Below are 27,933 nucleotides of genomic sequence, written 5' to 3' on the forward strand. Positions count from 1 at the left end.
AGAATGCGAATAGATCCATTCTTATCTCCTTGTACTAAGCTCAAGTCCAAGTGGATCAAGGACCTCCACATAAAACCTGACACACTGAAACTAATAGAAAAGAAACTGGGGAAGATCCTTGAGGACATGGGCACAGGGGAAAAGTTCCTGAATAGAACACCAATAGCTTATGCTCTAAGATCAAGAATTGACAAATGGGACCTCATAAAACTACAAAGTTTCTGTAAGGCAAAGGACACTGTCAAAAGGACAAAACGTCAACCAACAGATTGGGAAAGGATCTTCACCAACCCTAAATCCAACAGAGGGCTAATATCTAATATATACAAAGAACTCAAGAAGGTAGAACCCAGAGAACCAAATAACCCTATTAAAAAGTGGGGTACAAAGAATTTTCACATGAAGAACTTCGGATGGCTGAGAAGCACCTTAAGAAATGTTCAACATCATTAATCATTAGGGAAATGCAAATCAAAACAACCCTAAGATTTCACCTCACACCAGTCAGAATGGCTAAGGTCAAAAAATCAGGAGACAGCAGGTGTTGGCGTGGATGTGGAGAAAGAGGAACACTCCTCCACTGCTGGTGGGATTGCAAGATGGTGCAACCACTTTGGAAATCAGTCTGGTGGTTCCTCAGAAATCTGGAGGAACCCTGAGGACCCTGCTATACCACTCCTGGGCATATATTCAGAGGATTCCCTGGCATGCAATAAGGACACATGCTCCACTATGTTCATAGCAGCCCTATTTGTAGTAGCCAGAAGCTGGAAAGAACTCAGGTGTCCCTCAACAGAGGAATGGATACAAAAATATACAAAAATTGTGTATTTACACAATGGAGTACTATTCAGCCATTAGAAACAACAAATTCATGAAATTCTTAGACAAATGGATGGAGCTGGAGAACATCATACTAAGTGAGGTTACACAGTCTCAAAAGATCAATCATGGTATGCACTCACTGATAAGTGGATATTAACCTAGAAACTTTGAATACCCAAGACATAATCCACATATTAAATGATGTCGAAGAAGAACGGAGGAGTGGCCCCTGGTTCTGGAAAACCTCAGTGCAGCACTATAGGGGAATACCAGAATAGGGAAGTGGGAAGGGGTAGATGGGGAAAGGGAGGGAGAGGGGGGAAGGAAGAGGGCTTATGGGACTTTCGGGGAGTAGGGAGCCAGAAAAGGGGAAATCATTTGAAATGTAAATAAAGAATATATAGAATTTAAAAAAAGGAAAAATTTGCTTAGAGGAAAGCATCACCTTAGTTTGCAGTTAGAGCTGTTTTATGTTTGTTTTTTTCCAGATTGGGACTTGCTGTAAAGCACAGACTGGCCTAAAACTCTCAATCCTCCTGCCTCAGTTTCCTGAGGGCTGGAATGTATCTCTACTTCTGTTTTTTAGCTACAAAAAGGCTTACAGGGGGCTGGAGAGGTGGTTTAGTGGCTTAAAACATTGGCTGCTCTTGCAGAGGACCTGGGTCCTGAACCCAGCAATCATGTTATGCTTTACAATCACCCACAACTCCAGGCCCAGGGAATCTACAGCCTGTGTGGGTACCAGGCACACACACATAGTACACAGTACACACAGGCAAAATGCACATATACATATTTTTATGTATGTATGTATATATGTATGTATGTATGATGTTTGTATGTATGTAACAATATTTTTAAAGACTTGACAGAAGTAAAAGAAAAATCCACAATTACCAATTTCCCTTTTTGTCTTGGGGTACACTAAACCCAGGGCCCCTTGTGTGCTAGGCAAGCATTCTACAGATGAGGTAAAACTTAACCAACCACTCTTAATGCCTATTAGCAATTAGGCTTTCTTCTAGACTTGTTATAGACACATGGATTTAACCTCCATCCACCAGCCTCACTCCTGTCTGAAATGCTGTTGAGCCTTTCTGCTTCCTCCCCAGGGTTGCTCTCAGTGTCCTGCTGATGCAAGGTCGCATCTTAAGTGAACCCGAGTCAGACCACTTCTGTCCCACTGTCCCCAGTAACTCCCACAACTACGGACCTCTGTCAAAGAAGTCATTCAAGGTGTCTAACTTTTGAACTATTCATCCAAAGGGGGATACACAAGGACTTTCAGCTGCTAATTCCCTTTCCTAAGTTATGGGACGTTTTCTTCAAATTATTCTGTTTTTCCAGGGCTTGAGACATAATGTCCAAAGACACTTTATTGTAGGTTCCTAGAAGGTCTAGGTGCAGTTCTAGTAGCCAAGCAGCAACAGGACACTTTTTTATCATGTCACCGAGTTCAGAATTGGAAAGTAGATAGGTAGGGAAAGGCCATGGAGGATGTTCGCTGAACCTTGCAGATGGAACATCATCTCTCATCTGGGGATGGAGGCTCCAAGCAGCAATGGAGCCCAGGTACATTAGCAAGCAGAAGGTGAGCTGCAGGCCGGTGTTCCCAGGGGCCATTTTCTAAACCATAGTGGACTTAATGGTTCTCCATGACAGTCCCGCAGTTCCAGTCCTGTCTCCTGTTGTTCTCTTCCGTTAACTGCTAGGGAGACCAGGTTTGTTTTTATGTTGTTGTGTACCCCCCCCAACCCCCCTCTGGGTCTGTTTAGACTTTCTGTGAAAATTTTCTTGGCATTGCTAATTATTTACTTCCCTTAGTTGTGAAATTTTAATTAAGCTGGAAAATAAAATGTCCGTACTTCACCTCGATCCCCATTTCCCAAGAGAATGTTTCCATTCTCATTTTTCAAGATTTTTTTTTTTTAAGCCTACAGCACCCAGTATTCCCAGGCAGACTCCCATCCAAGTACTAACCAGGCCCGACCCTGCTTAGCTTCCAAGATCAGACACGTTCAGGGTGGTATGGCCATATACGCTTTTTAAGATTCTTATGTGTATAGATGTTTTGCCTGCTTGTGTATCCATGCACTACTTATGTGCTTGGTGCCAGCGGAACCCAGAAAAGTATATCAGATACTTTGAAACTGGAGTTACAGACAGTTGTGAGTCACAGTATGGGTGTTGGGAATCAAGGCTGGGTCCTCCAGAAGAGGAGCAGCCAGTGTCCTAAACTCTCAGCCATCTCTTCAGCTCCTGAGTCACAGATGCTTCCTTTGTTTTATTAACAGTCTGAAGTATATCTCTATGGCTGTACCCCAAACATTACACAAACACTATACTACACTCTTGCACACATATGCACACATACATACACACACACACACACACACACACACATGCATACACGATGATGATGATAGTTTTTAAGAGGAAAAATTAAAATGAATTGAGAAGGAACAGCCAGATGACCCCTGAGGAACTGCAGGTCAGTTGATTTGCCAGCAGTATCCTGAGGGCAGAAGAAAACATTTTCCCTATGCACCCCTGAGAGAACATGTGGGATGCAGATAACACTTAATATTCTCAAGCATAGGAGTCGATTTTTAAGAATCCTAAAGAAAGATTTGAACATAAATAGAAAGATCCACATGCAAGGAAATTCACTGATTCTACATTATCAAAATGTGGAGGAAATCCAAACACCTAGTACCAGAAGACTCACATAGAGACATAATAGTGCACAGTATGTCCACACACTGGACAGGACATGAGGTGGGTGTTCTTACTTGCACCCATTCATTGGGTATGCTAAGAATGCATGATCATTAAAGAGAATAACTATTACCTATATGCACTTAAATAGAAATATATAGAGCCAAGATATAACCATATTAAAATTACATTTATGTATAGAATAGTGTATTTATATGTGTACATACAGCTATACAGGCACACTCTGTATATGTGTATATGTCTGTGTGCATGTATGTGTATGTCTGTGTATGTGTATATGTGAGTTTGTGTGTGCATGTGAGTGTATGTGTGTGTATATACATTTAGTGTAGTGTGTGTGTTTGTGTATATGTGTAGTACAGTGTGTGTGTGTGTGTGTGTGTGTGTGTGTCTATTTGTATGCTAGTTCCATACCAGGCATGTGAAGATCAGAGGACAACTTCTAGAAGTTTCTCCCACTTAGAGGCAGAGTCTCTCTTGTTTTTGCTCTGCTGCTCACTGCTGACTTCAACTAGCCTCAGGGTTCCTCCTGGCTTCCATCTTGCCCTCGGTGTGCTAGGATTTCACACACAGCAGGAGGGCAGTAGGACTTTTTATGTACATTGCAGGGTTGAGCTTGCGTTGCCAGGCTTGCTTAGCAAGCTTTCTTACTAACTGAGCCACATGGCCAGCCCAGTTTTCCCTTTTGGTAGTAAAAGACTGATTTTTAAGTTTTCATTTGGAGTGGGCAGTGGTGGTGCACAACTTTAATCCCAGCACTTGGGAGACAGCATCTCAGTGAGTTTAAGGCCAACCTGGTCTACAGAGTAAGTCCCAGGACAGCCAGGGAGGGCTACACAGAGATACCTTGTCTCAAAAACAAACTAATGAATGAATGAATGAGTGAGTGAATGAACGAACAAATACAATTTTAAAATTCATTTGGATGCAGTCTAAACATTATTAGTCCTCTGGTATATTTTCACCTCTTAATATTTGCCTAGATTTCTGAGTTTTCCCCATGATAAAATTCTTACTACAGGAATTAGTAGAAAAGAAGGCTAGAACATTTTAAGATCTTGTAGATGTTTTGACAGACTTACTGAGTATGAGACCTAATGACATCTATTGATAGTGGGTGTATACTATTCCACTTGATTAAACAGTTTGCTTAACTTCTTGCTGTTGGATTTCTAATCATCCACATGTGCCTTCTAGATCTCCCAAGAGGATTAAATAACAGAGAAGCTGGCCATGGCCTGCCTTAGAGGGTCTCTTTGTTATCTTTCTCTTCCACCTGGAGATAACATTCCAGTTCCCCAGAAACCTCAGCCCTATCAGCATCCTGCCCATCCAGGGGCCTCTTTAGCTCCATCTCCCAAGGCTACGCCTCTCTGAAGGTATCCTAAACCCTGTGTAGATGGCAAAGTGAGGGCTGGGGATGTCTTGTGTTTGGAATCTAGTATGTGTGCACAGCAGGTGCTTAATAAATGCTATCAAAAAAATTGAAAAGCAAATAAAAAATGCCACCCCTCCCTTTCTATGCCTTTAGAAGGGGGGGGGAAGGGGGGTGGGGGGGTGGGGGGAGGGGGGTTGGGGGGTGGGGGGTGGGGGGGGGTGGGGGGTGGGGGGGGTGGGAAGGTCGAAGGCCCTGGGGCATCAGGCCTGGTTTTTTTTTTTTTTTTTAAAGATTTGTTTATTTCTTTTGCATATATGAAGACACCATTACTCTCTTCAAACACACTGGAAGAGGGCATCAGATCCCATTACAGATAGCTGTGAGCCACCATGTGGTTGCTGGGAATTGAACTCAGGACCTCTGGAAGAGCAGTCTTAACCACTGAGCCATCTCTCCAGCCCCCTCAGGCCTGGTTTCAAACTCTCATCCTGCCAGTTACTAGCTGGGTGCCCGTGGGTGGTTGACACTCTGAGCCTCATTTGGCGCCTTGACTAAAGGGGGCTTTGCAGTGCCTCTTATAGTGCATCATTGTGAGGAGCAGAAGAGCAAATTATGTTAATAAGATACAGATTTAACACTCTGGAAACCTCTCTGAAGATCATTCAACCTTATCTAAGAGGCTGAGGAAGGTGTTTTCCAGAAGGTTTTTGTTCATTTGAGACAACAGCGAATGGAGAGAACTGAGGCACTAGGTTTGAGAAGCCCTCAGGTTAACTCCTTCTGTCTTGTTTGCCTTGTTTTGACATGTTAGGTATTTCATTATATGTGTGGTAGGAGCTGCGTGGTACAGTGTGCATATGTAAGCCAGAGGTAACTTTGTAGAGTTATTCTCTCCTTCTGCTAGGTAGGTTTTGGGGATTGAACTCAGGTAATCAGACTTGCTGGCAGACACCTTTATGCACTGGGCCACCTCTCCAGTCTGCGCTCTCTCTCTCTCTCTCTCTCTTTCTCTCTCTCTTTCTCTCTCCTTGATGAGAAATTTGAGGCTCAGAGAACTCAGGTGACCTCCCTTAGGTCACAAATTAATTCTATTAGTAGAAGCAGAGATGAAGCCTGGGCTGTCTGATTGCAGCAGTGCAGCAGAGAGCATCTGTCAGGAAGTTGGGTTTGTTTGTTTGTTTTTGGATTTTTTTTTTTTTTTGAGACAGGGTTTCTCTGTGTAGCCCTGGCTGTCCTGGAACTATAGACCAGGCTGGCCTTGAACTCAGAAATCCGCCTGCCTCTACCTTCCAAGTGCTGGGATTAAAGGCCACCACCGCCCAGCAGGAAGTCTTTCTAGAACACCAGAGTTGGCATCTCATTCTCAAAGGAAAGGAGAGAGCACTTTCGTGATATAGATCACCAGGGTTCACTATCCAGGGATTGCTGTTAAGTCAGCTGGGAAAATTCCCAGCCCCTTATAATGGCATCCTGTGACCAGGACAGACAGACAGAAAGCTCACTATATCACTTTCATTTCAGGCCAGAGATCAGGGTGGTGTGACTTCCCAATAAGGGGTGGAGGGAAGCCCTCAGAGGGCAAGGGAGGTCTCCTCTTTGGAATTGCTCCAGATCCTGGTCGAACACAGACAGTGAAAACTCTGGGAGATAGGAAAGGAAGGTCAGATAGGAAACAGCTCTGTCTGAGAACCAGTCATTTAACACACCCAGCCCCACTCCCTATTCCTCGGAATACAGAGCTCTGCCTTCAGACCTTGGCCTCAATTACTAATAATGATGGCGACTGAAACCTTACTTGACATCTGGCCTGAGTAAAGTCTCTGTTTTGAGAGGCTAACATAAGAGCTAAGGGCATGGTCTCTCCCTAAAGCTGCTGGGTTCAAATCACTTATATAACTCTGAGTTTGTTTAAACTTTCTTGTTTCCGTTTCTGTAACTCAAAATGGGAATAATGATAGTAACTATTTTGTAGCTCATTCTAAGGACTCAGTGAGCACTAGACACACAGCAAGAACTGTCTGCATAGGTTGTGAAAATTATATTGTCTTCGTAGGGCCTTTCTCATCCACCCTATCTAAAGGAGCCTCTCTCTGGTCACTCACTGTTATTTTATAGTCATTAAATTCCTTATAAGCTGAAATCTTCTCCTCCTAAATTGCTTGCTGTTCGTTTCCACTTCTGTGTAAATGCCCTTGGAGCTGGCCTGTGTCTGAGACATATAACAGGACCAGCACCTACAGAGTAAGTTCGATTGTTTCATTGGACTCTGCTAAATAATCTGGAGAAAAGACCTGCCATTCTGTGGGGAAGCAAGCAGAGACACTAAATGTTCTCTTTATTTACTCAAAATTACATAGATAGAACTTAAACCCAATTTGTCTCGAGAGCTGTTCATTTTAAGAACCACCTGGACTGGAGCTGAGAAGGATAGTACATCTTGTCACCTCTTCTCTCAGTTGAACTGAAGGTGTGGTGGGGGGAGAGGCAATAGTTCAGGCTTTCTTCCTTGAATAGAGAACTCAGTGTCAGATCCTCCCAGAACCTCCTGTCTTTATCAACCACCTTCCCACCTGGCCCCAAAGCCTTTCCCACCCAACTCACCCTGATCCTCACCTTCTCTGTCCTTGGCCCCTTCACTCTTCAGCCCACCTGCTATTTCTTCTTCATCATTCTTTCAGGCTCATTTTCCTTCCTATTTGTGTGTATTATGGGGAAGAGAGTGGCAGGGGCGTTGGGATGGGGTTGGTTCCAGGGATGGAGATCAACATTGGAAATTCAGAGCAGGAAGAGATGGCTTTCTTTTATACAGTTACTGTAAGAATGTTCTCTGTCTCATCTTCTTCCAGTCTTCTTTCCTGGGACATTTTTGCAATGTCGCTTATTTACAGAGTATAGCTTCTGCACACACACACACTTAAGATATTAGCGACTTCATTTTCTCTACCTAAGTAAGTGCTGCCCAATAGCTGCCCAATGACAAATCAGCAGCCAACAAATTGGGAAAAGATCTTCACCAACCCTACATCAGATAGAGGGCTAATATCCAATATATACAAAGAACTCAAGAAGTTAGACCCCAGAAAACCAAATAACCCTATTAAAAATGGGGTACAGAGTTAAACAAAGAATTCTCACCTGAAGAACTTCGGATGGCAGAGAAGCATCTTAAAAAATGCTCAACTTCCTTAGTCATCAGGGAAATGCAAATCAAAACAACCCTGAGATTTCACCTTACACCAGTCAGAATGGCTAAGATTAAAAACTCAGGAGACAGCAGGTGTTGGTGAGGATGTGGAGAAAGAGGAACACTCCTCCACTGCTGGTGGGGTTGCAAATTGGTACAACCACTCTGGAAATCAGTCTGGCGGTTCCTCAGAAAACTGGGCACCTCACTTCCAGAAGATCCTACTATACCACTCCTGGGCATATACCCAGAGGATTCCCCAGCATGTAATAAGGATACATGCTCCACTATGTTCATAGCAGCCCTATTTATAATAGCCAGAAACTGGAAAGAACCCAGGTATCCCTCAACAGAAGAATGGATGCAAAAAATGTGGTATATATACACAATGGAGTACTATTCAGCCACCAGAAACAATGAATTCATGAAATTCTTAGGCAAATGGATGGAGCTGGAGAACATCATACTAAGTGAGGTAACCCAGTCTCAAAAGATCAATCATGGTATGCACTCACTAATAAGTGGATATTAGCCTGGAAAACTGGAATACCCAAAACATAATCCACACATCAAATGAGGTACAAGAAGAACGGAGGAGTGGCCCCTGGTTCTGGAAAGACTCAGTGTAACAGTATAAGGCAAAACCAGAATAGCGAAGTAGGAAGGGGTGGGTGGGAGAACAGGGGGAGGGAAGGGGGCATATGTGACTTTCGGGGAGTGGGGGGCCAGAAAAGGGGAAATCATTTGAAATGTAAATAAAAAATATATCGAATAAAAAAAAACAATAAAAAAGAGAGAAAAAATAGCTGCCCGATGCCACCCTCTAGCCTCTGCTCAAGAAGAATCTATCAAAAGCCCCAGACATGATGAAGCCATTTAGGGTTTGGCTAAAGACATTGTATCTATCTCATTAAGTCCTTGACTTTTAATGAAGTCATTTTGGGTTTCTCAAAAATCTGTCCAAGATTAGACAGAATATCCAAGTCACATAAATATCTGTCTACAGCCAACATCTAGAGCCTGGCTCTGGCATCAGGATTAGGCTAAGCAGACTGGGTGCTATTTAGGATGCTCATGATCATGACAGAATGTTTCTCTGTCCAGCTGGACATGCACTTAGCATTGCCTTGGAGCCAGAGCAACAAGTAACTGGATAAGCACGTTTAAGATGACAGACTCTTCATGAGACTGTCACTTCTCCAGCATGGAGAGCTGGAGGGGAAGGGAAGGAAGGGATAACTCTGATAATTGTGTTAATGGCATTTGGCAGTCTATCGAGGATGAGTAGGTTAGGATAAGATATAAAAATATTTTTGAAAGAAGGAGCAGAAAATGCTAATGGGTCAGATCTGAGAATAAAGCTAAGGTTGCAACTAAGAGGCTGGAGCTCAGGACTGGGGACTGGGGACCGTATGACTTGGTGAATGCAGAAGGGCTGGCAGCCAGGCACACAATGCTGTTCTTAAACATGTTCACTGTTATTTTATTTATTTTTTAAAAAGACATATTTAGTAAAACTTAAACAGACTGATTTGTCCCAGGAAATAGAATGAGGTCGGGTTCCCAGACTGCCCTTGGGAATCAAAAAAGAGGCCAGAACCAAAGTCTTTTCGATAAAGCACCACAACTACATAGCAGCCCATTTGATCGGACTGACTGCCTTCCTTCCCAAGGCATGGATCATCCTAGCATGGAAAGATGGCCCTCCCTCCCTCCCTCCCTTCTTCCCTCCCTCCCTTCCTTCTGCCCTCCTTCCCATCCTTCCTCCCTCTTTCCCTCCATGCCTCCCTTTTGATCCATTTTCCCTCTTCCATTGTACACCCAATAAAATAAATAAATGAAACAAATTAAACAGACTAAAACTTAATACACTGAAAACTTTAAAACATTGTGGTGTGTGTGTGTGTGTGTGTGTATGTGTGTGTGTGTATGTGTGTGTTCTTCTCATCTATATAATTTGTCTGGGACACACAGGCAGCTGAATAAATATAGAAATAGGCTCAAAGACCTTGGGAGCACAGCACTCCTTTGTAGTCTTCACAGATAAAATTGGTGCCAGAGTCCCAGGTCTCTTGGGCTCTGGCCTGTTTGTCCAGTTTTGTCAGAGATGGCTTCACTATGGAGATATTTGGCTTCTGAATAAACCCACCAAGGAAAAGAAACTCAGGGATGTTGAGTTTCCCTGAAACTCTCCTTGCTACAAATTCTACCAGCTATAGAGTGTCATGCCCAGCAGTTCAGCTCCTGGATAAATGCCATATCCAGGGCATGTAGTGCGTTGTAACCACTAACAGATAGGCACGCAAATGTTTATAGCAACTTTATTTACAATCCGCCAAACCCAGAAACAACCCAACTGTCTACCAGCATAATGACTAAACAGACCAGTACATCTCTGAAATGGAATGCTACTCAGCCATAAAAAGGAACAAACGTCCAACAATGGCACAGATGAATCACAAACGCACCACGGGATGAGAAAGAGGCTAAGATCAAAAGTGCATTCCATAGGACCCAAAGTGCAGTGACAGAAGTCACATTAGTGGTTGCCTTTACGTGAAGGAGTTCCACTGGTGAAGCTTCTGAGGTGGCTGGAATGTTGAAATGTTTTCTATCTTGACCAGGATGGTAGCTACTATCAGATTTATACACTTTTTGCAAATATACCTCAACTGTACATATGTTACAGCTCAGCTTTTTAGTAAAATTCCAGAGAAAGATGGAAAAGGATCTTCACAGGTAGAGGTAACATCTGTGTACTGTGATTGGGTGGCTGATTCCCCTAGAGTAAGAGGCTTCCAGTGCCCAAACTTCACAAAGCAGGGAAGCTGGTCTACTTCCTCTGGGGAAAGGGTGCTGAGGGGGTTGGGGTGTGTGGTAGAGAGGCCACTGCTGTCTTAGGCCTGGAGCTCAGGGACCACCTTCATGCTCACAGGAAAATTCACTGAAGCGTCAAGACAGCAGACACTACTGGAGGACATTAGCTTGGGACATCTGTTCTCTGGCAGCCTTATGGCTTTGTGACCTTCTCAGAGCAGGAAGGGTGGGGCAGAAGCTGGGGGTGGGGGGAGACCCAGAGCCCGAGTTGAAGCAGGTAGGCAGTGCAGGTGTTCAGTGTGTGCTCTCTGAGACAAACTCAGAGGAGATTGTCATGCTTTCCCTAAATGACTCGCCTAAGAAAAGCCCATGGCAATACAGCAATTTCGTGAATCACCTATCAGAGAATTTTGGGGATCACCTATCAGAGATGATCCCCAGTGTTCTGTTCCCACCCACAGTTGTCAGAAACAGGGGCTTTCCTCTCCTCACTGCACATCCCAAAACTTTCTGTGACATGAGCTAGGCACTGGAGTGGCTTTGTCTACCTGCCCAGAACATAGGCACTGTGAGGGGCGGGGCTCCAGTTCCCTGGCTGTGGTCTCAAGTGACAGAAGCAATGAAGAGAGAGGACAGCAGCAAATCGGACAGGGACCAAAGAGAGCAGGCTCAGAAGTTCTCATAATGATGCACAAAGTGGGCCCGGTCCTGCCTGTTGATTAGCTGGCAGGACTTCTCCACATTCTTGGTCATCCCTGGAGGACCACAGCTGAAGACTCCAATCTTATGTACCTGTGCATGGAGAGACATGTGCCTTGGAGCCTTGAAATGTCCACTGCCCAGGGAGACCAGCTTCTCCAGCCTGACCACAATAATCAGATCAAGATGAGAAGATGAAACAGGGTCCTAGGGTGGGAGGGGAATGGACCCACCTGTGGGTGAACTTCCTGCAGAGAGTTGAAAAAGAGCTCAAAGGGAGGGCGGCCAAAGTGGGTGACAGAGCGCAGGCCCGTGAACAAACTCCTGTTCAGCGCCTTCTGGAAGTGCCGCTCACAGATGTACTGGCGAACAAAATGGGGGAGAAAGGTCGCTGCTAGGACCCACCCTTGGCCCTGAGAGTGGCCCACCTGCCATGCCTGGCTGGCCCTGACCTACCAGCATGGTGGTCCTGAGGTCAAACTTCTCAGCCAGCTGAGTAATATAGATGTGCACAGACACCAGGTCCCTGCTGTCATTCTCCTCCACCTCCCGGATGATGTCGGCCAGCCACTCAAACTGCCGCTGAGTCCTGGTCACCCAGATGAAGTAGATCTGAGGACACAAACTGGGGTCAGGGACCGCCCAGGCAGGTCTGGCTCCCCTTCCTACATTCTGAGATGCTAGGAAGCCTCAGTTATCCTGTGCAGAGCAATGCTCTGGTCTTGGTCTCCAGTGGACAAAGGCCAGCAAAGTCCTTCTGGCCACTCCCCCATCCACGCTCAGGATGTGACATCTGAACCGCTGTGTGTAATGGTCCCCACAGACCCTGCAGTCGGAAGCCAGGAGTGCACTGCAGTGATAGCAGGGCACCATCGGGCCACCCATTTCCCACACAGCGCAGAGAAAGGATGCTCACCTTCTTACAGAGCATCTGGCTGCCCACGGACGATTTGAAGACCAGGTCTTTGAGGATGGAGGCAAAGGGGGTGACCCCAATGCCCCCTCCTACCAGCACTGACACCTCAAACTTATGCCATTCCTGATGGCCCTCTCCAAAAGGTCCATCGAGGTACAGCTGACAAGAGAAGGAGAAGTGAGATGAGCCAGGCCCTGCCCCAACTGTGAGGCCAGAAATGGGGAAGACTAACAGAGGTAGGGGACAATGCACCTCAGTACTCTTTCAGACTACCTTGTCAGGAAAGGTACTGGGGCATCTAGTGTCAGGGTACAGGGAACAGGGACATTCCCAGGGATGGGCACCTTTGGGTATCTGGCACAGGTGCCACCCACTGGGGGTGAGTAGATCTCTCTGAGGCGAGTGGTCCAAGGTCCCACAGCCCGGATGTGCAGGCTGAGCGTGTCCTCGTGGGGTGCAGAGGTCAGCGTGAAGGGGTGGTACTCATTGGTACCCAGACTCAGGCAGGCGATTCGCACCCACTGCCCTGATTTGTACTCAAACGTCTTGGGCCTCTGGAACTGCAAGTGGGTCACCCCTAGGGGTCAGAGGGGGAGAAGAGCCTAGATCAGAAACTGTACCTGAAGATTGACAGGTGTCTGTTCTTTCTACACTCCCGAGGCCTAGAGGGTCTCACACAGTCACGTGGTCTAGGCAGGTGGTATGCTGGGGCTGAGACTAGTTCACTGACTCTCCTGTTTCCTGTGTAACAGAAGAGCTGGGCACCCCTGCTACCATCCAGTGTCTCTCTTCTCTCTCACATCATCCTGCAGAGTGTGCAGGCCCATAGCACTCCCAGAATAGCAGCCTACAGGGTGAAGGGCTCTTCAGATCCCCAGAAGCCCCTCAGACCTCCCTCATGTGGAGGTAGGTTTCACTAACACCTGCAGGCCTTACAAGCAGCATACTTTGTTACCAAATCTCAGTGGATAGTGTTTGTTGCCTGACCATAGCTGGGCCTCGGGTTTACTTATATTGGTTGAAAAGGGATGTTAACAAGTTTTAGAGGATGTGAAAAGCTACTTTACCTTTATCCACATGTAATCTTAACTGAAATAAAATTGAAATGAAATTGAATTTTTTACTATGTTAATCTTAGAGGTCAGACAACGTTATGATACCTAAATCTCCTCCCGCTCTCCTCCGCAACAGCCAGTTCAGACACAACGGCAATCTGGCTGTGGGGCTACCTGCTGCTCTCCGTCCGATGTGCGCCAGGCTGCACACGGAAGCTTTCTTCCTCCTGGAGCCTCCTTTTCACCTGCCTCTTCCCAGCCGCTTCTCACTGTCTGCGGGTCTTTTTCTTTATTTTTAATTATGTGTATATATGTGTGTCTGTGTGTAGGTGTGTGCACACATGAGTGCAGGTGCCTATAAAGGGCAGAAGAGGGCACTGTATTCCCTGGAGCTGGTCATGAGCTTCCTGACATGGGTGCCAGGAACTGACTCAGGTCCTTTGAAAGAGCAGAACGTGCTCTTAACTCTCAGTTATCTATCTCCCCAGCCCCTTGTCTGCAAGTCTCACAAGAAACTAAGCATAGCCCTTCTTAGGGTGGCATTTCTATCAGAAAATCTTCAGGGTTCAGGGTTCCTCGAGAGGCTGTCAGAGGTAGGGGTCAGGAAACCTGACAAGCCCCCACCATGTCTGAGGAGCAGACTGGTTCTCCATGCCTGAGTCAGACCAGGTCTTACCTGAAGGCAGCAGCTCCGCCTTCACTACGCTGATCTCCACCTTCTTCCGGCTCAGGCTCACCAGCTTGTCCCCTCCGTAGATAATCGCCGGGACCAGGAAGTAGATGTGGAAGCTGGGTAGTTGGATGAGGGCATAGCTGCCATGGATGATGAGCTGGAAACAAGGCCAGTTAGTATAGCTCCGCCCACCAGGCCACCCGTGGCTCCTCCTTGTCAGGCATGGCCCACCCAGGCACTGGGTCTGACGGGCAGCATAGACCCCAGGGTGGGGTCTCAGAGCTCAGGATCACAGTCCTTGGGTCTAATTCTCCATCTTTCCTACTTTACCCTCCCTTTCCATCCCAAGTGTCCCCCTCCAGGTTCATCCTTATCCCTGGGAGGGCACTCACCAGGGCATAAAGCACAATGTAGAGGTGGTGGGTCAGCCAGAAGCCCCGGAAACTGTGGCGGCGGAAGTGGTGGGAGGCGAAGACGTACATGATGGCCAGGACCAGGAGCAGGAGGACTCCTGTCATACCTGGGGGCAGGAGGACAGGGTCAACGGGTATCGCTGGAACCTCATCCAAGCAGAGAGTACACCAGGACAGCTCCCCACACGTGTGACCTGACTTGCACTCTTTTGCTTCAGTGCTTCAGAATAGCATGTCTGTAGGGGCTGGAGCCGGTGTGAGGGCTGGCCAGTCAGAAAGGGGCGTGCGGCTATTACATACCAGTGTATATTCAGGAAGAGGAGAGAAAGGAGGAGATATGCAGTGGGAGAGCTCAGATCCCCAACACAGATCCACTTCCTACCTGGAACTGTCTCGAAGAACCACCAGTAGTACTTTGGGGGAAGCTTGGACCTGTGGGATATAGTCACAGTGAGCCTCGGGGTGAGCCACTCCCACACCACAGCCTGATGCCACCCCCCAACTCCTGAGGTTACTAGGCCTCCACTAAGATGGCTAAGGGATCCTTCCACTGTCCACTGTCACGGTTCCACCCCTCACCCCCCACAGCTTTTCCTCTAGTCTATCTCACATTCTCTTCCTGCAGCTGACCCTTGCTTGCCTCCTGGAGTACTTGGTCCATTATTCTGTGAGATTAGTGAGGGCAGGGAATTGCATTCTGTGGACAGCAGCATCGAGTGCATAGCAAAAGTGTTGATTGCACATATCTGGAATAGCCCTGCTCTTTGGTACTTGAATAAAACACACAGCACATGGTGTATAAATATTTGCCCAATGAGCAGATATCAAACTGAGATAATAAACTGTGTGTCAAATGGGAAAGAGGCTCTGATGTCATCTCCTAAGGTCCTTTCCTGGCCAGTCACAGTCAGCTTCCTTCCTGAAGGACAATCAGTCACTTTTCAGCTTCCCCATGAGGGACAGCTTTGCGCCTTCATGCACCAAGACTCTGTGCTTCTGTGGCCATCTATTTCTTTCCTATTACACCCATAGGCCCACCCAGAGGACCCTAGGGGTGCCTTCCCCTGAACTGACCCATCATTCACAAAGACGTTAGGGAAGACACAGGCCATCAGACTGAGGGGACTGACTGAGAAGATGTACACATTGACTGCATGTCCAACACTGTGCAAAACTGAAAGACACATCAGGTCAGAGATAGTAACTTGGACCAACCCTGCTCCCAGCTCCCAACCCAGGAGCCACATACTTGCTAGGACAACTGCGGCCATAGCAATCCAGCGATGGAAGTCCACAGCGGCATCGAAGGGAATGTAGCGGTTGAGGAAGGTCTCCCGCAAGAAGGTGATGAGGTTGCGGCACATGGTGAGCAGGATGTAGGAAAACATGAAGGAGACACTGGCCGCCGTGCCTCGGGACAGGATGATGCCCACATAGGTGGTTTCTTCGATGTCCGAGGGTGGTGAGGCAAAGCCATAGTCTGGGGTCAGAGTTGAGGCGGATCAGCATTGCACACAAGACAGAAGCCTGAGCCTGAGTCAGAATGCCTGGGCTCTGCCGCCCAGACACTGAGGACTGGGAAGGGCAGCCAGAGGACTCTTCACTCCCCATTGAGGTATGGCATGCTCCCTGCCCACTGCCCACAACCTGGCACTCTTACAGTAGGCACGGTCTGCAAACAGGCCTATGCAGATGGCTGAGAAGATTGTAACACACACAATGTGACGCCGGTAGTTTTCCACAAATCTCTTGAACTGCTTGAACTTCTGGGCCAGGAAGCCCCTCTGCATTTTCTCCGGCAGCGCCTCCGTATACAGCTGGGGAGAGGGCCCCGTTACCCTGTGGCAGTCATAGACAGGGCAGTCATGAGAAAGGGGTTCCTTGGCCTTCCCTCAGTACTACCCATAAGTGAAGCTCTGGTAACCACGAAGGACGGTCATAACACTGGAGGGGGGTAAGCAGTTCCCACTCCCCCGACCCTGCCAAGGCAAATATCTGATCAGTGGCTGATGAGCTAGTTAGGCTTCCTTTCTTTGTTCCCCTCCACGGATCTAGCCAAGGAGACCACCAGTCCTTCCCATCCCACACACTTGTTCCCAGGAGTCCGGGTGATGAATGAGACTCGACAGGCACCGCCTTGTCTAACGATGTCCCTGGTGCCTGGAAAAGAGAACAGGAGCTCAGATTGGCTTCTCTGGAAGGGCAGAGGGTGGGATGGGAGACTGTCCTCTCCTCCTGGGCCCTGGAAAGGCTGTTCCGCAATCATTAGTGACTTAGTCATGTTCAGATCTGGGGCTTCAGCCCCATTTCCCTCCCTGTACCCGGGGCAGACTGTGTGCTAACTGTGCACAAAGAAAATAGGGGCTACCCTCTTGAAGATAGAACTCTACATGTCCTTTGTGAGAAAGAAAACAAGGTCCCCTGCTCTGGCCACATGTCTCAGGCCGATGCCATGTGTGCCCCTTGGCTGAGCAACTTCGCACAATATACAACTTGTCCCTGAACAGCCATGCTGAGCTCGGTCCTAACCACTAAGGACTTGGAGGAAAGAAAATAAGACCCGTGTTATGTCAACTAGAAACTCTGTTTTGACGACTGCTCGCCTTCCTTCCACACTCACACACCTCCAGCTCCACCTCTCACACAGAGCTGTGTGAATCGGAGATCTTTGTCGTAGTCCCGCAGCATGAAATGGAAGTCCTCCCAGGTCAGCTCCTCCTTGTCCTGGAAGCCTGACTCCCGGAACATGGATTCTACCACCTCAGCCAGCTGGTCCTTGGACAGGCAGTTGTTGGAGATCTCGATGAAGGACCTAGAGGAGTATAGAAACAGTAGCTATGATCCAGCCAGGTCAGGCTTGCACAGATCTCCAGATTGCCTAATGTGGTCACCATCAACCTGGGAAATGACACTGGGAGGTGTCATTCGGCCTGAAGGTGACACTAAGGCTAGTGATGTGATGGCCACAAACTCAAAGGACCTTGACAGCTTAGAAAAGCAGTGCCTCTCTCAAAGAAATGGAAACAAATGGGAAAGATAACACTTGCTGCAAAGATGGGCCGAGAATACACCATGGCCCTCTCTTGTGATGGGCTGGTCGCTGACTCTCTTCTGTGGAAACCCACCCATACGCATCCACCTCTGAGATCCCACTTTCATCATCCAAATAGGACACTAGAGTGTGGAAGGGGAGTGGCTAAAATGGCAGCTGCCTCCTTCCGCTAATACCCTAGGGCATGTGGAGATCCTGCTCAGGCCCAAGTCTGCTGGCACCCACAGTGACAGCTGCAGTGGCAACTCTTCTTACGTTGTCCACTGGGACAAAAACAAATGTGTGTGCAAGACCCAGCAAGCACCATCACCATGCTAAAAAGCATCATGCCACTGAAGTAAAGCAAGAGGCACACATTTTATTATAGGCTGAAAAAGTGGGAACTGCCATTGCTGATGGGACCTCCTCCTGAATTTTCTAAAACATAGCCAGGACTAGACCTGCAGTGACATGCTGAGGAGATACAGGCTGCAGTCATTTTTACTGTTTTAGAAGTCCATGTTGGGGAACCGGAGAGATGGCTCAGTGGTTAAGAGCACTGGCTGTTCTTCCAGATGACCCAGGTTCAGTTCCCAGCACCCACATGGCAGCTCACAACAACTGTCTGTAATTCCAATTCCAGGGGATCTGACACCCCACACAGACATATATGCAGGCAAAACACCAATGTACATAAGATAAAAATGAGTTTGTCTTTTTCAGTGGACCAAATGTCTACATGTTAATCTCAGCATGAAAATAAAATCAGATTCGAGAAGAAATGAAGAGATATGCCTTGTGGTGTTTGAGGGGAGTTATTACTAAGACTCTGCCCTTGGGAATGAGCAGTTTAGACTGCTCACAGCTGGTCTTTGTTGACATTTTAAAACTAGAGCAATGTTTCTGGTAATTTTAGATTGTGTGGATACAGACCCTGCTAAAGGCAGGGACCTGCCTAGGTGATGTTTTGAAGTTGGACGTCTTGAGGATTCAGGATATAGGATGTACCATTCAACATGGGTGACCACTCAGCCACCTTGCCTGCCCTCCTCTGATCTGAATTGCTTTCCTGTTTAAAACATTACGATATTTCAGGATTGGAAAGACCCAGCCTGTACCGCATCATGGTGAAGAATTCATCCTTGGAGAGGAAGCCATTTCCATCCAGGTCATACATGGTAAACATTAGGCGGGACTTATCCTCTGGGGAACCTGAGAGAGAAAGGGGCTATAGGTCACCTCCTTGCTGATAAACTCGTGGTTCCTCAGATGCTCTGCTAGTCCCCACCCCCACCTTTCATGAAGACCACCAGGATGTCCAGGAACTCCCGGAAGGATATGTAGCCATTGCCATCCTTGTCGGCCAGACAAAACATGGACTCCACAAACATATCCTGGGGCTTGAGGCCTAGGGAGTCCGCGAACTCAGCTCTGCTCAGCTCACAGGTCAGGGCCTCTCGTACTTGCTGGGATGAGTCCAGGGGCAGAGTCCCTGCATCAGCCTGATTGATATCCAGCACCTGCACTTGGGCAGTCGCAGAGAGGGAGAGGAGGTGAGGCCTAGCTTACCCTGCTGGGATGGAAGCAGTTCAATGACTTTGTATCTCCCTTGCGTGCATTTCAGAAAACCCACTCCTAAATATACTGATTGGGGCCTCTACGCTCCCACAGGAGGGGTCCACTGAATCTTTACAAGCCTTCTGCTTCTCTCTGGACCCAAGCTCCATCCAGCAAGGATAGTACTGATGGGGAGGAAAGGGAGGAAAGCTGGGGAAATGAAGAGAAAGAGCCTGTTCAGAGGCAGTGGATGTCGGCTGCAACATGACAGAGCTGAGCCTTATGTTCATGCTAATTCCGATGGTGCTGCCATGTGCCCAGAATCTGAATTCTATCAATGTACAGATAATATAAAACTCACATATCACTACCATTAGTCATACCTGCAATGTACCAAGTACTTAGGCTAAACACTGTCTATAAAATGGTGATTTTCAAACTCAAGTCTATATCAGCATCACCTAGAAAGATTTGTTAAAATGAAGCTTTCTGGGGATCACCCCCAGAGCCCCTCATTCGGTCTGTTTAGGGAGGATCCCGAGAATCAGTGTTTCTAATAAGTTTCCAAGTCAGTTGCTGATCTGTCACCTAGATGATCTCACCCGCCCCTCTCAGCAGTGCAGCGGACACAGTTTTAGTCACTGTTCATTAGATGGTGAGGCGAGGAATACAGAGACAAGAACATGTGACTTGCCTAAGGACCCAAGCCTGTCTGTCTCTAGCCTACAGTGTGGATCTTAATTCACTCACGCAAACCCAGTCAGCTCAGGTTGGCTCCATCCCTGGAGTCAAGTATAACCCATGGCACCTGAGCAAAAAGCTGTCTGAAGAAGATCTCCAAGATGCCTTCCCGCTGCTGCTTGGTCACAGCCTTTCTCAAAAGCTCCTTCTCATCCATCTCAGCTATGTGGAGGCCCGGAGCACTGCAGACACAGAGGTCTTGCAACAGCTGCACGAAGGCACCCCGGTCCTCTTCAGAGTTAAACATCAGCACCTAGGTTGGAGAAAAGTTCATCATGTCTGGAGCAGGCTTTTCTGATCTTACCCTGCTTCAAAGAACCTCAGGTCTCCTCCCTGACCATCCAGGCTGTGGTCAGAGGGTGACCTCAGGGGGTCAAGTGAGTCTGGAAGCTCCTGAAAGGAGCCTCCTTCTCCAGCATCAGCCTTCACGGGTAAACTCTGTAGCTGAGAAGACTTGAATATGAGAGGGGATGCATATGAAAACAGCCCACAGAGGGAGGCAGGAGAGCCTACCAGGTCATACTCCTTGGGAATCTTGAGCAGCAGGGTGCGGCGTCCACGGTTGCTGGACAGGATGAGGTTGACCTGCTGTGGGGGCTGCAGTTGGATGCTACGGAGCACGGTGAGTCTTTTGTCAAGAACCTTCAGACTCCTGTCTGGAAGCAGCTGGAGAGTGACTGGATAGCTCTTCTCCTTAGGGCCTGGCCACTCCATAGCTGAGGAAAGGACAATGGGTGACGCAGCAGAGGTCTTTGAGTCCGTGTGATTCTCTGATCTGAGCATGTAGTTCTAGTGAGCCTGGCTACCATCCCACTCTGAAACATGTTTCTTTTCCTCAGGCCCTGGCTCCTTCCCATGCTCCTGGTCCTCAGACTTCTCACCTGGTACTCCATCACTGGCTGGATGTTTCTTCAGACTCTCTTTGCCCTTCTTTAGTAACATCTTGCGTTCTCGTTTCCGGAAATGAGCCACCACCCCAGCAACAATAAGGCTCACTGAAGGGAACCAGAAGAGACTCGTGAGAGGGAAGGAGAACCTTTGTTCATAGCTTCAAGGGGAGCTTCCTGTAGAGCGCCTTACCTCAGCCTGGCTCAAGCTATGCAAAGCAGCTAGCCCTGAAAGCCAGCATGAGGGGGGTGGCAGAGGGTAGTGGGGTGGGGTAGGGTAGGAGGAGGAATGGACAGGGCCAGGCTGTGAAGAGGAGGAGGTCAGAAAAGGGGTAGGGAGAGCTTAAGCCCTTACCTAAGGGAAAGCAGCAGACAGCCAGGAGGGTGACACCATAGCCAGCACCACTGCCCTCAAAGTAGTCAATCACAGTAACGGGCACGCACTGGGGCAAGCCTTCAGTTGTGAGTTGCTGAGGCTGTGGACAGGGTGCACCTGAGGAATAAGTCACAGAAGCCTGAGTCCAAGAGCCCTACTCCTTGGGTGGCCTCTTCCCCTGTCGTAGGAAGGACCAGATATCTTCTCCCATCCCCAAACCTACCCCGTTGGAACTTGTTCCTCTCAAAAGACCTCTTCCATATCTAGTTTTTGAGGATCCACCCCACTCAATTGCTAGGTATAGCTCTGGGGCCGGCACAGACAGCACAGGAGGCAGCCCGACACAAAAAGCATGTGGCACAGCACAGACGACTCTGGCCCCATACTATTGCTTATCTGTTCTCCCAGGATACTCACCTTCCTGCCAGAAGAAAACATTGGGCTGCAAGGCACTGGGGTCCACACTGGAGACAGCTACCAGTACATCCCGCAAGGTGGTGTTTCTGATTTCTGCAATCTCCTCCTCGGAGAAGAGCCTAAATGGGGGGAAAGGCCATTGCTGGGATAGGAAGGGGATTTTAGTCTTGCGGTGACCTCAGCCTCAAAGATTCATGTGAAGAAGGAGACTGGAGTGGATGAAAGTGTGGTAGGCCCCTGGAGGCCTGTGAGGGCTGGACGGAGGGTCGGGGCCACGCCAAGGTGAAGTCTGAAGCAGGGCCCAGCCAGACCTTACCCATTCCTAGTGTTCTCAAACCAGTAGCGGTCACCATCCCGGAGCCTCACAAACTGGTCAAGAATGATGCTGCTGAATAGAGGTCCAGGGTCCCCGTGGCTCTCCAGGAGTCCACCCAGGAGCAGTTCCAACTGGGACAGGTCCTGGTTGTACAGAGCAGCTGTGGCCTCCAGCACCTGGAGCATCACGGAAGGTAACAAATGTGTGTGCACGTGAGCTCACCAGCAATGTCATCAGTAACACTGCAACCCAGAGAGCAACTACCTCATAAATGCTTACGTCGATCAAATGTGAGTTCGTCTGTGTGGAGATATCGGGAACAGCACGGCTGTAGAAAGTTTTGGCTGCCACTATCTTGTGTATGTATGTATGTGTTTGTGGGTACATGTTTCTGTACATGAGTATGGGTGCATGTAGATGCCAGTGGTTGGCACAGGGAATGTTCCTCAATCACTCTTTGAAACAAGGTCTCTCTCCCTAAACGTGGGTATCCCTGTTTTGGCTGGGGTGGCTGTCAAGTAAGGATCAGGAGTCGTCCTGTCTGCCTCCTTAGAACTGGGATCCCAAAAACATCTCAGACTTTATGGGGGTGCTGAATATCCAAATTCAGGTCCTCATGCTTGTGTGATAAGCACATTACCAACTGAACCCCCCCAACTGCCTTTATTATTGTATTGCTATTATTATTTATATTAACCTGGGGGTCTACTTGGGGGTTGAGAGCACTCCAGTTCTTAGGAGGCTCCAGTCCCAAGGCCAGCAGAGCCTGGCTGTAACTGGGCATCCCCATATCTCGGCCACGTTGGATACTGCTAGCCACGTAGTCTGTGCGGGAGAATCTCTCTGGGCCAGGCCAGTAATCTGGAAAGAGACCAGACTTTGAGTCAGTCATCCCAACCCTCTCCGTGCATTGCAGCCTTACACCCAGCTGTCCCCAGCACTTGTCTACATGACATCAGTGACCTTGTTTGCTGTGGAGCCCCTGTCACCATGTGTGTTCAGGGGTACTTTCTCTAAAAAGAGTTTCTAAGAGTCAAGATAAGTCTTGATACCAGCCAGAAAGTTCCTTCTCTGCACGGCCCAACTTTAAAACACGACTGGATAAGAAGCCTTAAGACTTAAGTAAACACCAGAGACGGTGTCCGATTTCTGTACCACTCCATGCCCACCATATTTAGGCACAGTCAACTTAAAATAAAAGCAACACAAACACAAAACTATAAAACAAGTCTCAATTTCCTCTGACATTTATTTGAAGTCTGAGAGTGTACGTCTGTGTTTCTGCATCATGGGTACCCCAGGGCTGCGTGTTGGCTAACTCAGAAGGCCCCTCAGCCTGCCAGCTCTGACACCCCACCCTCTGAGCTCACCTCTCAAGTCTTCAATCACTATCCTGTCCTCCAGCTCTGAGATCTGGGAAGCCATTCCCAGCAGCAGCTGGTCTACATCCTGAGCAGTCTTCAGGTTGGGGTTCTGGAAGTAAACACTAAACTCAAGATTTTTGACCCTGGACCAGTAGCACCTCAGGAAAACAGCCCCCCCCCTCCAGTCACCCTCAGACTTGCATTCATATTCTCTCTCTCTCTCTCTCTCTCTCTCTCTCTCTCTCTCTCTCTCTCTGTCTGTCTCTCTCTCTCCCCTCCTGCTCCCCTCCCTCTCCCCTTCCCTCTCCCTCTACTTCCTTTCCTTTCCTCTCTCTTATCTTGGTAGATTGCTTGCACACATGGGTTCCAGCAGCAGTCCTGCCTGAGCTTCCCAAGCAGCTAGCACGGCCTGCACACTGCCCCATGCCCAGGCGTTTCCAGCTCTCATGAACAATTCTCTCCAGATGATTTTCTCTGCCTTTTGCTGGCTACTTGGGGCTCTGTGGCTCAAGAGTCAACCCCTTGTTTCCAAGTATTGACACTAAGTGACTTTGACCCCACCCTGCCCGCCCCTCATTCTCTGAGCCTGATCTCATGCTAACCTCCCGAATCCAGTAACTGTTGCAGAGCCTGAGAGCTGGAGAGCTGTTGGAACCTTCCATCGGGAATCTCCGGAAATGACAGCTGGAGTTTCTGAAACAGGGTAGCAAAAACACAAGGAGGGAATTCGGAGGAAATTCGGAAGCTAATGTGGTGAGTGAGGTGAGTGTTTCTCCAGGCTGGACAGAAGTGAAGGATGACCCCTGAGTTTTCTTGAACATTGGCTTGGATTTGCAGACAGTGATCTCTATGGTGGGAGGTCAGAGGCGCCCCAGCAAGCAGACACGCCCCACACTCAGCAAACAGAATCCTGCTCTCAGAGCTAGGAGATCCCATGGATCCCTAGCTTCCCAGCCCAGGATCCCGGCTCAGCATCCCCCCCCCCCCCCCCCCGCAACAGTTCTGTCTCAAGCTACCGCCAATACTGTGCAGCTCCAACCAGCAGCCTGTCCCTTACCTCATGTAGACCCCGGGGGGCACCATAGTAGAGAGGAACTGCTCAGAGGCCACCACGAACTCTGGGGAGATGCTGGGGTCCATGTAAGGGCTGTACCCTGCATCAAGACAGCGCCTTACCTCACACCCTGGCATCACAAATCTAACTTTCTTTTGTCTGTGGGGCTTCCACTTGGGTGTCCCCACTTTCCACAACTCCTCCTCATTACCTGAATACTCTGGAGGTGTTTTCTGCAGGAGGCTGGGCAGCCATTGGTATAGAGCAATGTTCTGAGGGTTAGAGAAGGAAAAGAAAAGGTTGGACTGAGCCTTAGGGAAGGAAGGCTTGGGCGCAGGACCAGGCCAGGCCAGTTGTAGAGGAAGGAGGGGCAGGCAACTAAATTATAATCACAAGCCAAATCACCCATGCAAACAGTCACAGGGGTTGTTCATATATATTCCCACTAACCCTTTTGGGAATAAGGGTCACAACTAGAAGAGGGGCATGATCCGGGACTGGGAAAGCTTTCCTGGGGGAGCAGTCTCCCTAGATCTTGCACACATCATGGAAGAAAAAACATTGAAAACAAAACAACACAACAACAACAACAACAACAACAAAACCAAATAGCATCAAGTGCTAGATTCTTCAAAGAATTTATTGAGGAAAGAAGAGAGATGTTAAGTATTGATCAAACCCCAAATTATCTGGCATGAACAGAGCATTTCCTCTCTATATTGTACAGTAGTTTTTCCTACACATTAGCTCTCCCTGAAGAAGGGCTCTCCCAGAAAGGAGTATACAGGGAAGGGCATTGTCTAAGACCAGGGAAGCTTGGGGGGGGGGGGCGGGGCGCAGAAGCTCCCTGGACCCACGACAGGACTCACCTGGTAGGTGGCAATGACCTTCTTGCGAGCATGCTGGAACAGCTCCTCATCCCCCCAGTCCGGGTGCTCCTGTGCCAGCTTCCTGGCACACAGGTTGTGATAGCGAAACCACAACAAGCCCATTGCCTGCAGAAAGGGCTCCCTGTTCCCGCGCTGAGCCCCGAAGGCTGCATCCATGTGGGGCAGCAAGACAGGAGATGGACAACAGCTTGAGTCAGGGGAGCACAGACCCACAGGCAGACCCCCTCCCCCAGTACGCAGCCCCCCCCCCCCCAGCAGCCTGGTGCCTCCAACCCTACCCCTCCTGCCAGGGCCCCGCAGCCTCACCATACAGCCCCTGGGGCCCGCCCCGCCCCGTGGCGGGGTCTGGTGCCATCCACATGAGCAAAGAGCTCTGGGTGTCCCGCGGGAAAGCAGGGTCGGACCCAGAAGCCAGCTGTCCTCCAGAGAAGCTCCTCAGAGTGTCGCTCCAGGAATGAGAGGAGCCATAGATGGCGCTGCCGTCCAGCCAGCCGGTCACCTGGTTGCTCTGCAGGGAGGGCAGATGAGCAGGGTCAGGAGGACCAGGCTGTGCCTGCTGGGGGGAGGGGGGAAGAGCCTCACCCTGCCTGGCCTTCCCAGCCAGACCCCAGGCCTCCAGCAGATCAGCCTCAGACCTCTCCCGCCTCTCTGCCCCCCCCCCCCCCGCCCGCCTTTGGCTGCCTGGCCTCACCTGGTCCCGGGGGTTGCTGGGGCTCTGTCCGGTGCTGTGGTCCCAGCGGCTCCTCTGAAAGGGCAGCACCACGTTCCCGCGCTTGTCAGGGTCGAACACCGGGTCCCCAGGTGGGATGTAAATGTTGAGGAACTCTGCGGGGCAGCCTGGTGTTTCCACACTCACCAGGTCCGAGAGCACGTGGTAGCCTGGGTTAAGGGAGCAAGGTGGTGGGTAAATCACCAGGTCCTGCTCTCCTTAGGACCAGAAAGGCCTCTGAATTATCAGGGCACAGAGGTCAGAGCACAAGCTTCAACGCTGTCTCTTAAGCTTATCCCCTGTGACAGACTTGATCTTCTAAACAGAATGCAGCATCCCCTCATGAACGTGCCAATGTCGTTGCGGAGTGTGTGTGTGTGGGGGGAGCGCGGAATAAGATTTGAAAAACAAGCTCCCTTCACCTCTCTGTGGCAATCATTAGTGTCTTGAGGAGAGCAATGGTCAGGGCATCCGTTCCTGAGAGTTCTAGTGGGCGACCCAAGGTACTTGTTGGTTGGGAGTAAGGTGTAAGAGAAAGATCCCCGCATCACACCCAAGTCCTCAAAGATGATAGCAGAAGCCCTTCTTGGAAAGTTCTTTTTCTGCAAGTCGCGGTGGTCCCTTCCCTGGACACTCAACAAGCTTCAGTCAGATCCACCCTGGTTTCCTCTTCCTACACTCACCAAAGAAGACCCCCAGCACTGTGCGGTTGTGGACCGAGGCCAGCCCTGCTTTGCCCTTAGCCACCGCATCGCTTAGCAGGCGAGGGTTGGGCAGCAGCGGCTCCTCCAGAGCCTGATAAACGCCGTCAGCGTAATTAGCCGGTACCAGGCGACGCAGCCGCGACCCTGGAGGGGGCAGAGAGTTGAGTTGGACCAACGCTCCCGGTCCCTAAGAAGGATCTGGTTTTTCTTAGCTCTCACCCCGCCCCCACTTTCTACCCCGGGAGTGCCTAAGAATGTGGTGAGAATACCACCCCGCCGGCCGCCCGCTTCCTCTCCCCACACTCCCTGCACGCCCCCCCCCCCTGCACGCCCCCCCTGCACGCCCTCCCTGCACGCCTTCCCTGCACACCCTCCCTGCACGCCCTCCCTGCAGAAGGCAGCGTTTACCTGCAGCGCCGCGCTGGTGGTACTTCAGATTATTAAACCAGCCGTCGTAGCGCTGCACTTCCCAGGGCAGTGAGGGTGCGTCCTGGCCACCTGTGGGAGCAGAGAGCCTTCTGCTTAGCATTAACCCTCCAGAAACCCCTGCACGACCTGATGGGTTAACTCCGGCCAATGAACTCTATCGCCAACCCGTTCGCCGGCCGGGCCGGGCCGAGGCGGTCAGGAGTCTTCCATCTCACTAGCCCAATAAGAGATGGATAAGGTCTCCCAGCTTCCAGGGGCCACCTGCCTGCACCTCTCCCTTTCCACACTCCCTTGGGACACTGACTGACCCCCTCCAGCAAGAGGCTCCTACTACTTACCCGCGGGACCCAGGAGTCCAGTCAGCAGAGCGCCCAGGAGCACTAGTGACTTGGGGCTTGTTGGAAGCATGCTGTCCTTGATCCCGGCGGTGGGAGGCGGTGTGTGAAGGACACGCACTCCCACAGCTGGTACTGGGAGAGGAGCAGAGAGGTGTTACTTAGGCCCCACATCTTCGCGGTGCGCTTTCTGGAACAACCTGGTAGGGTCTTCCACCCTAGCCCTGTCTGAGTGCCGATTTCAATCACATGAACATCCTGGGCAAGGAGTACAGCGGGACTGTCGGGTGTGTGTGTGTGTGTGTGTGTGTGTTCTAAAACCTAGTACTCTCACCCCAATTTCCCACACACTGCTTCTCCAGGAGGGGGATAGAAAAGGGAGAGAGGCTAATGAACTGGGACCCGCAGCCAACCTCATCCTCAT

The 27,933-nt window shown here is 49.4% G+C and overlaps 1 protein-coding gene and 1 pseudogene across 3 annotated transcripts; both read right to left on the reverse strand.

The window, feature by feature from the left end:
* Positions 1-2,756: 2,756 nt before the first annotated feature.
* Positions 2,757-2,865, reverse strand: LOC127686637 (uncharacterized; annotated as a pseudogene).
* Positions 2,866-11,612: 8,747 nt separating this feature from the next.
* Positions 11,613-27,582, reverse strand: Duox2 (dual oxidase 2). 3 transcript variants are annotated; one of them, XM_052181471.1, is made up of 32 exons: positions 27,513-27,582; positions 27,154-27,243; positions 26,725-26,889; positions 26,024-26,211; positions 25,639-25,840; positions 25,312-25,478; positions 24,654-24,714; positions 24,446-24,542; positions 23,991-24,081; positions 23,395-23,497; positions 22,722-22,885; positions 22,025-22,200; positions 21,709-21,827; positions 21,271-21,408; positions 20,910-21,023; positions 20,542-20,744; positions 20,096-20,281; positions 19,025-19,250; positions 18,849-18,942; positions 17,324-17,511; positions 16,790-16,859; positions 16,360-16,538; positions 15,949-16,179; positions 15,774-15,873; positions 15,082-15,131; positions 14,679-14,806; positions 14,290-14,443; positions 12,903-13,135; positions 12,559-12,717; positions 12,099-12,254; positions 11,876-12,004; positions 11,613-11,735 (listed from the first exon to the last, which is right to left on the reverse strand). In XM_052181471.1, the coding sequence occupies exons 1-32, from the start codon at positions 27,580-27,582 to the stop codon at positions 11,613-11,615; spliced, it is 4,554 nt and encodes a 1,517-aa protein (XP_052037431.1). The 3 variants fall into 3 exon arrangements, with proteins under 3 accessions (XP_052037431.1, XP_052037429.1, XP_052037430.1); XM_052181469.1 differs by having other exon boundaries at positions 16,360-16,579; positions 16,747-16,859; XM_052181470.1 differs by having other exon boundaries at positions 16,360-16,579; positions 16,786-16,878; positions 17,322-17,511.
* Positions 27,583-27,933: the final 351 nt, after the last annotated feature.

The sequence above is a fragment of the Apodemus sylvaticus genome, chromosome 5, assembly GCF_947179515.1.
Source record: "Apodemus sylvaticus chromosome 5, mApoSyl1.1, whole genome shotgun sequence".
In the NCBI taxonomy this organism is placed as follows: domain Eukaryota; kingdom Metazoa; phylum Chordata; class Mammalia; order Rodentia; family Muridae; genus Apodemus; species Apodemus sylvaticus.